This window comes from Ostrinia furnacalis, unplaced genomic scaffold (genome assembly GCF_004193835.3).
Source record: "Ostrinia furnacalis isolate ACB-3 unplaced genomic scaffold, ASM419383v2 OfSCF0912, whole genome shotgun sequence".
In the NCBI taxonomy this organism is placed as follows: Eukaryota; Metazoa; Arthropoda; class Insecta; order Lepidoptera; family Crambidae; genus Ostrinia; species Ostrinia furnacalis.
The window spans coordinates 935,231-948,880 of NW_021131151.1; the positions used below are offsets into that span (position 1 = coordinate 935,231).

The 13,650-nt window shown below is 37.0% G+C and overlaps 1 protein-coding gene across 1 annotated transcript; it reads left to right on the top strand.

The window, feature by feature from the left end:
* The first annotated feature begins 352 nt into the window (after positions 1 to 352).
* Positions 353 to 5,324, top strand: LOC114350504 (coiled-coil domain-containing protein 6). The gene is made up of 10 exons (XM_028301335.1): positions 353 to 597; positions 668 to 797; positions 957 to 1,047; positions 1,456 to 1,605; positions 1,735 to 1,878; positions 2,096 to 2,235; positions 2,472 to 2,549; positions 2,634 to 2,841; positions 4,008 to 4,121; positions 5,064 to 5,324. The coding sequence occupies exons 1-10, from the start codon at positions 573 to 575 to the stop codon at positions 5,226 to 5,228; spliced, it is 1,245 nt and encodes a 414-aa protein (XP_028157136.1). The 5' UTR covers positions 353 to 572; the 3' UTR covers positions 5,229 to 5,324.
* The last annotated feature ends 8,326 nt before the right edge of the window (positions 5,325 to 13,650 follow it).

A 13,650-nucleotide genomic window follows, 5' to 3' on the forward strand; every position in this document is an offset into this window, starting at 1 on the left:
AACTTTTTGAAATGTTGAACTTGAACTTGATGAGTGAAACCAAAACAAATCCAAAAGTTTAAACAATTTTCTTCCATTAAAGAGTGTTCTTGCGTTGCGTTGCCACGGCCACTCCTCTATTTCCTCTTGAAGCTCATCTGTGAATATAAATAATTAGACTTTATAGATTCAAGAGTAAAAAGTTGTAAAAGAATTGAAAATAATTTTCTTAATTGAATATAAAAATATTTTTTTTATTGAATGATCAATGATAATCGATTGGACATCACTATCTTTTTACTCGATTATATCTAGATTGGCTTAATAAGCCTGAAGCAGGTCCGTAACACTACATTAAAGAGAATTAAAAAAAAAGTGATCTGTCTAATGTCTAATCTGTGATCATCATCACTGAAGTCGAAAATTAGAAAATTCATGTGTTGTATTCTATTTTATTGGCATTGCGCTTTTCGTATGATTCTTGATTTGTCTTTAATTTAGCCGTTGTAAAGTCATCCTTTGCAGTTAAGGACTTGCAGGCATATTTGTTTCTTCATATTGACGTTTGACTGCCGTCCTCATTACTCGTGCAAATGGATGATTCTGTGATTTCTCCAGGTAAACTTTTATCACTACACTTTTGAAATAACCCTTTTGGTTTAGTTTGAATCACGGTAATTTGTTTTAGGAAATAAGATGGCTGATTCCGCTTCGGAAAGTGACTCTAGTTCACTTGACGGCGGCGCAATGCTCCCTCCGAGCACTATTTCGCGTGATCAGTTACAGAAAAGGATTGAATCTCTGCAGCAACAAAATAGGTAATAAAGTTTATCATCATCTTCGTAGTACAATTAAAATATTGTTTATTAAGATATCATGTAACCACATAAGCTGTTGAAGTACCTACATATTCAAACTAGAATCTAATTATTGTTAAACTATCAGTCCTAGTGTTATCAAATATATTTTATTTACAGAGTTCTCAAGGTGGAAGTAGATACCTATAAACTTCGAGTCAAAGCATTGCAGGAAGAGAATCGAGCTTTGAGACAGGCTTCAGTTTCTATAGTGAGTATATTTTGCAATGGTGGATCTGCATTGTGATAGGTTTGGTTGCAGGATTCCCCAAAGAAAACTATCCTCAGTTGTTTTTATGAGTTAGAATACCTAAATTGTGTAATTGTCTAAAATTGCCTTGGACATAAATATAGGTTATTTAATTTTGTCTAAAAAAATTACAATAGGAAATGAATTGGAAGCCCATAACTTCTCAAATAAGATTTTGTAATATCTTCATTCATACTTTTGGTAACAAATATTTCAGCATTTTCAAGGCGACCTATTATATATTTTTTTTTAATTTTCAATATTTTTTTGTGGCTGCACTGTTAGAATTACTTTCAGTACTCTATAATTTTTATTTTATATGGCACATTATCAAACCAGTTTTTATACAAAAATCTTTGTTTTCTACAGCAAGCTAAAGCTGAGCAAGAAGAGGAATACATTTCCAATACATTGTTGAAAAAAATTCAAGCATTAAAGAAAGAGAAGGAAACATTAGCACATCACTATGAAAGGGAAGAGGAGTGTCTTACTAATGATCTCTCAAGAAAATTAAACCAGGTAGGTATTATTTTTTAATCAGTTTAATTATTTGATTAAAATTGGGAAGAAATTCATTTACATTGTGCATTTTAATCAAGGCTAAGACATAAGAATGCAAAATGCATAATTATTCTCTCTTTTTTATAGTTGCGGCAAGAGAAATGTCGCCTTGAACAAACACTTGAGCAAGAGCAGGAATGTCTAGTGAACAAACTAATGAGAAAAATTGAGAAACTTGAAGCAGAGACACTTGCAAAGCAAACCAATTTAGAAAGACTCCGAAGAGAAAAGGTATATGAACTGAACATAACAGCATAGTTATTTGCAATATACATATTAATTGATCACTAGTAAAAACTTCATTTTTCTTCATTCAGTAAAACTACTATTTCAATAATACTTTTTTTAAAGTTATAAATTATATTTATTTTAAAATATCGCTAACACAAGAGAAAGTTGGTTATTTTAGACTTTGACTGAATTAAAAAAATATTTATGTACATTACAGGTCGAGTTAGAAAACACTTTAGAACAAGAGCAAGAAGCTCTGGTGAATAGGCTATGGAAAAGAATGGATAAGCTTGAAGCAGAAAAAAGGTCTCTTCAAATTAGGTTGGATCAGCCTGTGTCGGACCCAGCCAGTCCTAGGTATGTTAAATATTTATCAACACAATACTTGAACACTACAGCCATTCCTTTCATAGCAAAAACGTTAAATAGGTAGTTTTAATACATAATAAACATATTGGCATTACATAATAAGTGTTCACTGTTAGATAACATTATATGGGTTAACAATTTTTATTTTTTATTGAGTACATAATTAGTATGACACATGGAAATAGTACTTGTGTGTGGTCCACATCAATCACTTGTTTTTTCAGGGACATTAGTAATGGAGACACTGCATCCAATCTTAGCAATCATATTCAAACATTGCGCTCAGAGGTTGTCAAGTTAAGGTAATTAATCTTTGTTTTGTTTAATTAAAAATATAAATAATTATTATGCTTATTTTAATATTTGTTTCTTTTTTTCGTATTCAGGAACCAATTGGCTGTATCACAGAATGAGAATAAGGAGAAGATGCATCGTTTCGCCTTAGAAGAGAAGCATATCAGGGAAGAAAATCTCCGCCTGCAACGGAAACTACAGCAGGAGGTTGAACGTCGTGAAGCGCTGTGTCGGCATCTCTCTGAAAGTGAATCGTCGCTTGAAATGGAGGAGGAGAGACAGTTCAATGAAGCATTGAGTGTGAGTTTTTTTTAAGAAATAACTCTATTACTTTTATGAGAAACTACGCGGCACACGACTTATTTGCACCGATTGCGTAAACCAAATTAATGAATGCGTCATGGAATGACCCATGTAGAAGGATTGAAATGCGTTTTTTCAGGAACTTAGGGCTGATTTTTCAATCATCGGATAACTTTTAACTGAAGAATAAGTTTGACACATTGACAGATTCAGTATGGGAAATATCTAGCTCTTCCNAAAAATATGTCAAAATGACAAGCTTGTTCTTCAGTTAAATAATATCTGACGATTGAAAAATCAGCCCTTAATTTAATTGGGGAGTTGTTGGTACAACATTAAAATCATCATTTCTAAGATGCAACTTCTTTATTTATGCTTCATTCTAGACCTGAAAACGGATAAATTTTTCAACTGGATGTGAAAATCGATAAATCTTGAAAATCCATCTTTAATATTTGTCAGTCAGTACAGTTCGCGACCTGATGACGACATAGTCCCTATTGCTGTATAAAATCTACGGGACAGTCGCGTTTTGACTGCTCATTAATAGAATGTCAATTAACTATCTTATTGTTGAGGGTTGACGTATGTTTCTTGTACAGTCAGCGTCAAATAGTTCGTGACACCCAAAGTAGCCAAAAATGTCGTAACACGTCTTTGTTACAGTAGGGATACGCTAGGTGTGCTCGCTAGCGACTGCGTCAAAAACAGACATTAAAATATATGACAGACTGAACAGCGTCTCTAGCGGCTACTTTGAAGAACTAAAATCTTTATAGAATTTTTGACGCACTCGCTAGCGAGCACACCTAACGTAAACTCATGGTAAGTAGTAAGCACACAGATTGTCTTATTAACTTTCTGGTCACTGAGTGTTACGAACTTTTTGACGCTGACTGTAACATGACATCCCCAACCTGTCTGGCCAAATCTTCCATTTATTAGAGAGAGTCGTGCTCCTTCATTAGTTAGAGAGTTACGCCCGTATTAACAAACGATGTTTGCTTAAGTGAAACAGCAAATCGAACGCACAGCGTTGAATAGAGCTCTGTGATTGGCTCGTGTGTCACCCTGTGGTTCCACGCGCACTGTGAGACCTCAAAGTAATGTTTGTGAATACGGGTGTTAGAGACTAATTAATGCTGTATGTTGGTTGACGGCAGGCGCGGTCCCGCAGCGTGTCGTCGCCGGGCGGGTCGCGGCCGCTGTCGCCGTACGCGCCGCCGCTGCTGCCCGGCACCGGATTGCCGCGGCCCTCGATGCATCTCAACTCGCAGGTTTGTACACTATACCAATATACATAGACATTTATCTGCTTAATCCCAACTAATATTATAAATGCGAAAGTAACTCTGTCTGTCTGTCTGTCTGTCTGTCTGTCTGTCTGTCTGTCTGTCTGTCTGTCTGTCTGTCTGTTACGCTTTCCCGCTTAAACCTCGCAACCGATTTTGATGAAATTTGGCATAGAGATAGTTTGAGTCCCGGGAAAGAACATAGGATAGTTTTTATCCCGGTTTTTGAAACAGGGTAAACGCGCGCGATAAAGTTTTTCTGTGACAGACAAAATTCCACGCGGGCGAAGCCGCGGGCGGAAAGCTAGTTACTTAAATAAAACTGGAATCTATATCTATAAAACCGAAAGGTAACTGACTCACTCACTCATCATGAACTCTCAGAAACTACAACGTATACGACTAATACTAGAAGATTCCTCCATGTGTTTACTTGATTATAATTTGGTGAATACCGGCATACAGACTTGTTTGCTTGGTAAATCTAGTTTAGAGCTTCACTTCGTAGCCTTATGCCGTTTTCACCATCCATTAATAAATTTCTTTATTGAAACTTTGTTTTCATAGGGGTCACTTAAATAATTTTTAAGTGACCCCTATAAAAACAAAGTTCCGGTTATGTGTTACTATAGGGGTCACTTAAAAATTAGGGATTGATGGTGAAAACGGGCATTTAACAATTAGGGATTGATAACGAAAACGGGCATTAGTCTACAGCCTGGTCGATGTTTTCGCGATTGAAAAATCCACCAGATGGCAATACGTAGACTCGAGGTCCAAATGCTGCATGATTGGTTATTTTTGACATGACATTGACAGATATGTCAAAATCCACCAATCATGCAGCATTTGGACCTCCCGTCTACGTATTGCCATCTGGCGGATTTTTCAATCGCGAAAACCCTCATTTCCGCCTACCATTCGCAGTCGCGGCGACCCAGCGACCGGTTCGTGAAGCCCGCAGTGCCCAGTATGGGCGGGCTGGGCCGCGCGCCGCCGCTGGAGCCGCCCGCGGCCCTGCTGCCGCTGGCCGCGCCCGCGCCGCCCCTGCTGCAGCCCTCCAGCCCCATGGACACCTCCTCCAAGGACTAAGCGCTTCCACATCTAGCCTAGGCGCAGACCATCGATCAGTGGCGGCGTAGCATAGGTTGGCACCCGGGGCGGCACCCGCCGTCATAATATAAATAAATAAAATAAATAAATCTTTGGACAATTTCACACAGCGCCAGCTAGCCCCAAAGTAAGCAACTTAATGCTTGTGTTATGGGTGCTAGCTTAACGGATATACTACTTATATACTTTTTTTTTTAATACATAAATATTATACATAGTCACACCCAGACCCGTCACACAAAATAAAATTCATCATTCCAATTTCTGCCCGGCCGGGAATCGAACCCGGGACCTCTCGGCATAGTAGTCCGATCTGAACCACTACACCAAACGGCCGACAAAAAAATTATAGCTTAAGGCACCCCAGAATGGCACCCCCCCCTGTCATGACATCACGACCGTCCTTGCCATGTAGATGCGCCAGTGAGTACTAATCTGCGCGACTTTGTCACCCCCTGATGCTTGGCACCCGGGGCGGACCGCCCCCACCGCCCCCCCCTTACGCCGCTACTGCCATCGATTTATCTTCACCCGATAGTTTAGTCGGGCAGTTAATCAGTATGTGTCAGGAAATGCGCACACTACACCGATTCGATTTGGCCGATTCTTCATACAATTCAAAATCGGGCACAACTATCGGCCAAAAATCGGTGGTCTGAGCCTAGTCTTAGGCGATTTAGCAGCGCAACAGACGCGCTGCCGAAAATTTCATACTATGTGACAGCGGATGCATGCCTTTACATTATAAAAACGCTGCAGTCGCGCTACTAAACGCCCTAATGTGAAAGAGCTCTAAGGAAGCGCGGGCGCCGCGGTGTGACGTGACACTCCACGGTAAAAATACTGCCTTCCGCCATGCGACGAATTCTTTGTAATCGACCCGTCGACTGATATTTTGGTCGAGGTGATATTTGGTACTTTACGAAAATTCTGTCGGCACTGTTTTAGTCGAGACTAATCTAGTAATTTTATGGGCATCTATTTTTGACGTTGAGTGTCCGGCGGCGTTGACACTGATGATGGACTCGTCCGTTGATTGCGTGAAAAATTATGGATTAAAAAATTCTGAACCACCCAGTTTTTAGCAGGCGCGGTGTGCGGTAATGTTTTTCGATTATTATTTTAGTTTTGTGCATGATTTTATATTTGTTACAAGTATTTACTAATATAAATCTAGAATCCTTTAATGCCCTACTAAAATATCTGTAGCTTTATCATATTATACACATAATCTTCTCTCTTTAATACTGAAGGTGTTGCAATCTATAAACGGCACGCAGGAGCCCAATTCAACATTACTAATTAGATTAGTTTTATAAAGACATTGGTGTGGAATTGTTACTATGCGAGGAAAGTCGAAATTAATTTATTAAAATTTAAATTGATAAAGAGAATTGGGTCATTAGATTTGTCTAGCCACGCTGCTAAAAACGGGTGGTTCAATTTGCGCCCGATTCGCGTTTTGCCCGCGCGGCGTAACTATGGAAACGCGAAGGCCGAGTCTGCAACGAACCGCATGAGGGGCCGACCTATGAGCACGGATCCTCGACTGAGCGTCAGGTATCGGCGACCTTGAGGCGTTGTCCGCTAGTGGTCGACGTCAATCGAGTGAGGTGACGTTATCGATATCGTAACAGTTCAACATTCTTTTTCATCATGTTGCCAGCTTGGTCAAATCAATCCGCTTTTGGACTATTTCTCGCATCGCCTATCTCTATTTTTTTCTTTATTAACTAAGAAACTGAACTTAAAAAGCTGACAGTGTTGTTTCATTTTACTATGCATCCAAGTGAGAAACTTAAAAGATTGAATGAGCTTGCTGGTTGATTTCACTAGAAGGGGGATGCGATCTATCTATAAATGAACCAAAACTGTTTAATGCAATCAAATTGTATTATAGTATTTGATTATGTTCCGCCACTTTGCTCGATTGCTACTCGATTACTCGCGGACAGTATACGCGATTTAGTAGACTGGTGATCTCGATCGTCCCTTGGACTGAGTTTGGAGTCATCGGCCCTCGTGTAAATCAATTTTGAGGTTCGAACTCGGCATGTTAGATATTGTCTCTCTATTTGTGATGGTAAAACGTAATTAGGGCGAATTGAGATTATTGTATAAAATATTAGTACTCGAGTTCGTCTTTTATCCTCTTACTTTATTCATGTAAATTTTTTGGAATATTGTGATCGATTTAACGAGGGCCGATGGTAAAGAAAGCTTTACTGTGTGAAGGTTAATTGATATTGGCTAAGTGTTTTTTTTGTTTGATGAGAAATTTTAAATTTAAATGCTTTGGAAATGAGATTTTGTGAACTACTGCTAAGCAGCCCGAGACATTATCACTGGTATTTGCAATGTATTTACAACGATAGTCGTGCTCCTATGTCGTTGCGTCCTCGAACAGGTATGCAATTCTTTATCTGTTTTATCAGTTAATACACTGGCAATTAAAAGATAGATACTATTTCATAATCTAATATTTAATAATTCAGGGCTTATAGTAAGTGTGGGGATAAGATTTCATATTTCTATCCGGTCGTTATAAATCATTATGTTAAGTTTCTGTGTACATGTTGATTTTGTTGTTGAATGAAAAGATAGAATTAGGAATGGTCTTGTTTTGTGTGAGTTAGGTAGGTGGACTAGCATTTAAAGTTGGCGACGATGAGTCGGTCACCTTAGGTGTAAAGAATTGCCTGCCTGTTTAGTGCACACGCTCACTGCCCTCCGTATTGGCACGCTCAGTCCCTCCTACTACAGCTCACGCGAGCGTCAATTTAACTTTACTGTTAACATAGTTGTAAAAGTAAGCCTATCCTGATTGTGAATGATGTTATTGTAACAGGTAATGGGCGTTTGCGGTCGATGTACCGATATTGTAACATTCGATTAGGATAGTCATAGCTAGTTCTGACATAAATGATGTTTGAGATGTATCCAGGCTTCAAAAATTGCGGCAGTGGGTTTTTATTATTATAGGCTGTGTAAATTCACCCGCGAGAGGTGTAAGGATCGAAGTTATGATTGTAATCTATTCGATATATCACTCTCTGGGTCCCTCTCACTACTTCCATGCGATGTTCGTAGGGTAGGATGTATGATATGTTGAATGTTGCGCCCTCAAGGGCGGATTGTTGTATTCGATGCACTTATGGGAGTAGTGAAAGAACCCTTGGATTCAATTCAATTATGCAAATTTTCACTTAAACATTATATTTTTTTTCAATGTTATAATAAAAAAGTATATTATGCATTAATAATTTTGTCTTTTATTTGCATCGAAGCGTCCTGTCATGCATTGACTGCTAATGCACTTATGTTAATCAAATTGAAAAAGTAATATAGACTCGAAGATAATTCGTGTTTAATGTTAAGCTAGCTGAGCCGTACTACATAAGTTGCATAAGCTGTGAAAAAGTGTCCAGATGAGTGGTGCGAGAATGTTTAGCGGGCTCTTACTATCAGTCGATAAGTAGGTAAAGGTGCAATAAAACTGGCCCAATACAGTTTCCACTAGAGATGCGTTTTGCGAAGCACAATAATTTTGACAGAGCACGCGTATTTATAATAATAATTGAAAGCTTAACATAAAAATAGAAATACGCGTATGCTGTCAAAATTGTGCTCAAGTTCAAGTTCTGATAAATGACATAGCAAAAAATAAAATATCTACATAGGTATAAAATACAAAATAAATATACTCTCGTCATCTAGTGTTTTCTAGCAACTGCGTCTACAATCCTGCCAATAAAAGCCGCCATATAGTCTAATTTTACCTATGACACGTGCCGAAAATATTAAAGCTAGGTAATTCAAAATTGATACCTATTGAATAAATTTTTTGAGAACCAACTTTGTAAAAGCATTGCTAAATGTCGACTAGGTTTGTCGCCATTCGGCAACTTCAATGGATATGGAATAATCGAGTTTTACACACGCATCGTAAAACTAAGCAAACCGTGCTTTGGCTAGAAAAAGGTATATTTGTCTTCGACTGGACTACAGGTAAAGTGATTTGCATAATGCCCCCCACGACGAGTTTCGCTTATTAAAATATTTTATTATAGTGTATGAGTAGATAAGTCGTACAAAAAATATAACAGCCGCTGTGTCTATCTATAACGCGAAGAAGTGCATACTTACAATGACCGATCGGTTAGGATTAATTTATGAATTACCTATACATACTACCTAGGTACTTAGATCACATTTTATTTTGTATCAATTTCTTAGTACATTTGGGATTTTTTTTGAACTATTTTATTCTTTGATAAAATTGAATATCAACTAGGTAACTTAGGTATCTACTTATCTCTGAAGCTATGTCTAATAAAGACATAGTTCTATACGTACCTACCTTATTATAAGTCTACTTACCAAGTATGGTAGTTAGTTGAATTGAACATTTTTGAATTCTATTCTAACTTATCTCTATGTTACGTTCTTTATTAGTTTAACTTGTTTTAATTTTATTGAAGCTACATAGTACGTTATCTTGCTGGTATGTAGTCGTACAGGTATTTGGTCTACGAAAAAGAATGTTTGTCCAAACGGTTTAACACCAATAAACTGTATTTTTTACCAAATCCAATATTTAAATGTTTCGGATACAAAGTCAAATAAACGCTTGAAATTAGATTCAAATAGAAACGTAGACCGCTGGCCGAGGCGAGCTCGTCGTAAAGCTTGTTTGAGTAAGACGAACGCTTGGCGAGCGTATTGATCCTTCCAATAATTATTGAACACGTTTCATGTCACCATGTTTAAGAACATGTTCAAACAAAAGTGGACGAGTGTGGCGGATACGGCGACGACTCTTGTTTGTAAGTTTACGTACATAATCGTAAAGTAGAGGCAGGCAGTAGGTAGAGCTAACAGAAAACGCGAGTCGGAACAACGCTCGCTGCCGCACTATATGGGGCTGTAATTTTTATATTTTAAGGTTCTGTACATTTTATAACATCTGTACGTTTAAAATTTATAATAACTTAAAAAAATCAAAATCAATTACGCCTATCCTGTCAGGATTTTAAACATTACCTACGTTTAGAAACTTAAAAGTTAAAACCTTTGAATTTAGTAACATGTTACATGAAAAGATGTGGAACATAAAAAGATTGAGATGATAAATACGTATAAGTACGTTTTTTTTCGAGAAATTAATAATAATTTTATTTACCTATTTTGATAGAAAGTAAAATATATTTGAATTGCTTTTTTCCAAAATTACTTTTCAATGAGGAACCCTAAAGTATACCTACGTTATGTAGGTAGGTGTACATCTGGGCTAGTAAAATGTCCAACGTACGTAAGTAAATGTTGATTTTCTTTCTATATGTTAATTTTAGCACTGTAATATTTATTAGTAGTGTGTTAAATATTAACAACTTGGTGAATATTTGGTAGAAAATAATGTCTATTTAGGGTAATATAATACTTTATTAGCAGCTGCAGGTTTGAAATACGAATTTTTCAGTTAGCTATGAAAACAAAATTTTCCAAAATTTAAAACGATGAAACTGCATTAAAACCGCACCTTATTAACGTGTAGGTGATAAAAAATGTAGCATTTCATTTTTACAAACAATGATGCGAGTGACTGATGATCGAGTAACTTTACATAAGTTGCATGCTCGGGTAGATAAAAATTTAGTGAGAGCATAAAAATTTGTGAGTGCCAACGGTATATTGTACGCTATCGCTAAACTCACCATATCAGTCGGCTCTCGGCTCAGATTTATTTTTATAATCCTTGGACACCAATTAAACGTGGTCGCCGACGTGATCTCGTAGGTCATAAATGACGGCCATTCAACAATCCACGGAAGCCAGATATGGCACGAGATGACGAGACTAAATAGTATTTACGCCGAGGTGTTAATTTCAGGAGGTTAGAGTAGCGTGAATTTTATTTATATGAAAAGTTAATTCATGCCCTGCTAGCACGTAGTGTGTAAACGGTGGAGTTAGCATGGGGCTCCGAACAAACAAGCCGCGAAGAACGCGCGGGCGCGGCCGATGCCTGCGACCGAGACACTTTTTATAATTCGGTATACAATTACCTAGTACTTCGCACACTATTCACCAGCGACTGGATCTTTTAGATCTATTTATTAGTATTTTCTACTTTCTTTCGTCTATTATTAAAAACTAGCTGTGCCCGCGACTTCGTACGCGTGAAAACCCGTTTTCGCAACATTTTTCATTATTGCTCTGCTCCTATTGATCGTAGCGTGATGTTGTATAGCCTACTATAGCCTTCCTCGATAAATGGGCTATCTAACACTGAAAGAACTTTTCAAATCGGACCAGTAGTTCCGGAGATTAGCGCGTTCAAGTAAACAAACAATTTATAATATTAGTATAGATAAGACATGTTTAGATTGCCTTACATAAGAATTACTTATTTTCTAAAGCTTTTAGCTTAGCTTAGAAAACTTAAAATAAAGCCCAGTGATCCGGATGATAGACATGAGAATGTAAGTGTAAGTATCAGCTTATTAGAACCATAATAGAACTGTAGTTATGAATGTGCCATACATCAAAAGTACAAATATTCCAAAAAGCTTTTGGAGTTTTAAGCAAGATCTAAAAAGGATTTTTGTTCAAACAAGTGGACAGGATATATAGTTCAGTAGTTTCTAAGAAGGGACTGAGTTTAAATAGTCGCAGTTTGTCGACTTAAAAGGCTTTTCTATCGCCCGCCTCTCCTGTGTGGGGGTATGTTTCAATGAATATCTGAGAATTTGCATAAGTTTTCTTGTAGATTAACATTAGCTGTTTTAAATGATAGTCTAGTCTAGTACATTGAAAAAAGCTATGCAATGTAATATTATTATGTACCTTACTCGTAGGTATAACGATCAGTGTTTGATATTATCAAGAACTTTCAAATAATATAACGCCACATATTTCGGTTTTTATCCCCCCACAATTTAAATGTCTAATTAAGTATAAGTGCATGATTATTTGTTACAATTATACGATATGTATTGTTTTAAAACAGATAGAGGCATATTAATTATATCCGTTGCCTGGAACATTTTCATAGTAAATAGTACTTCGATACCTACAAGAGCATTGCTATTGCATAAGCTTTATTAACCCTAGAAGCTTACCTAAGCTTACCCACCTAATAGATGTGAATTTAGCTATTAATTCCTCAGTTTGACTTATTATCATACAATTATTAAAATAATGGGCATTCAAAATATTTTTATTCAAGGTATACCTAACGCTCGCTATGGGAGTTCATTTGGACGAGGTAAAATACTGACAGGGTACCTAGAGTGCACTCATTGTACCGATCGGTTATAACGGTCGAGTCGATGTTTAAAAATGAAACATTTCTGTGGAGAGCGTTGAGCCCGCCGTTGTTTGAGGTTTCCTTAACCAATTAGCACCCGCGCGGACCGTAACTGGGTGAGGTGAGGCGGCGCTGGAATGCTGGCTAGCTCTCCTCCGGTGGTGCATCATCCTGCCTATATCGACTGGCTTTTATTATTCAAGAAACACACAAGCAGAAAAGTATTTGTTTTTCAGAACTCATTTTGATAAAACAGCGATGGCAATTCCGTGTCTCTTCATTTAGAGTAGGCGCACACCGTTGATTTTTCGTCGGCCGATAGTTTAGTCGGGCAGTTGATCAGTATGGGCATGTATGGGAGTGCGCACACTACGCCGATTCGATTTGGCCGATTTTTCATACAAATTAAAATCGGGCACAACTATCGGCCAAATATAATCAACGGTGTGCGCCTACACTTAGTCATAAAAATTTTAAAAAAGTTAAAAGTTTTTATACTTTTAAAACTTTAATTATTAATCGTAGTTTTGTTCTTACCTCGCGTAACTTGATTAGGAAATAAAGGTCAAAGATATGTGCTAACTTTCAGAATACCATAACATCCCTAATGTTTGCATCTCAAACCCCCTAACAACAAATAATGTTAAAAAATAGGAGTTGAAATAATTTCTAGATTGTATATGTACCATTCTATTACTAATGCACCAAATTAAAACAAGCAGCATAACCAGAAAACAGTACACCGGTACTACATAATTAATTATTATTTTATATTTGCTACGACAAAAAACGTAACGCGTAGATGTCTTTTGTATGGAAAGTAGCTGCGTTACGAGGGACAATTTTTGGGTGCCTATTCTAAATATTTTTCGATATCTTTTTAAGACAAAATTATGACATAGAAAGGATATTTACATGCAAATTATTCATTATTTGTTACAAATAATATCTTTTAAAGCCATATCAATTAAAATAAAAAAATATATTAAAAGTCCTTCAAAAAATGTTGTGCAAAATCTAATAAACCAAAAACAGTAACAAGTAAAGAACTATAAAATGTACCTAGTCAGATCTATAAAAAAGTGGAAGAAA

Bases quoted from the DNA above. Each gene is read 5' to 3' on its own strand.
- LOC114350504 (XM_028301335.1), top strand. From the start codon at position 573: ATGGATGATTCTGTGATTTCTCCAG. The intron at 1,048-1,455 runs GTGAGTATATTT...TGTTTTCTACAG, and splicing joins GACAGGCTTCAGTTTCTATA to CAAGCTAAAGCTGAGCAAGA. The intron at 1,879-2,095 runs GTATATGAACTG...TGTACATTACAG, and splicing joins AAAGACTCCGAAGAGAAAAG to GTCGAGTTAGAAAACACTTT.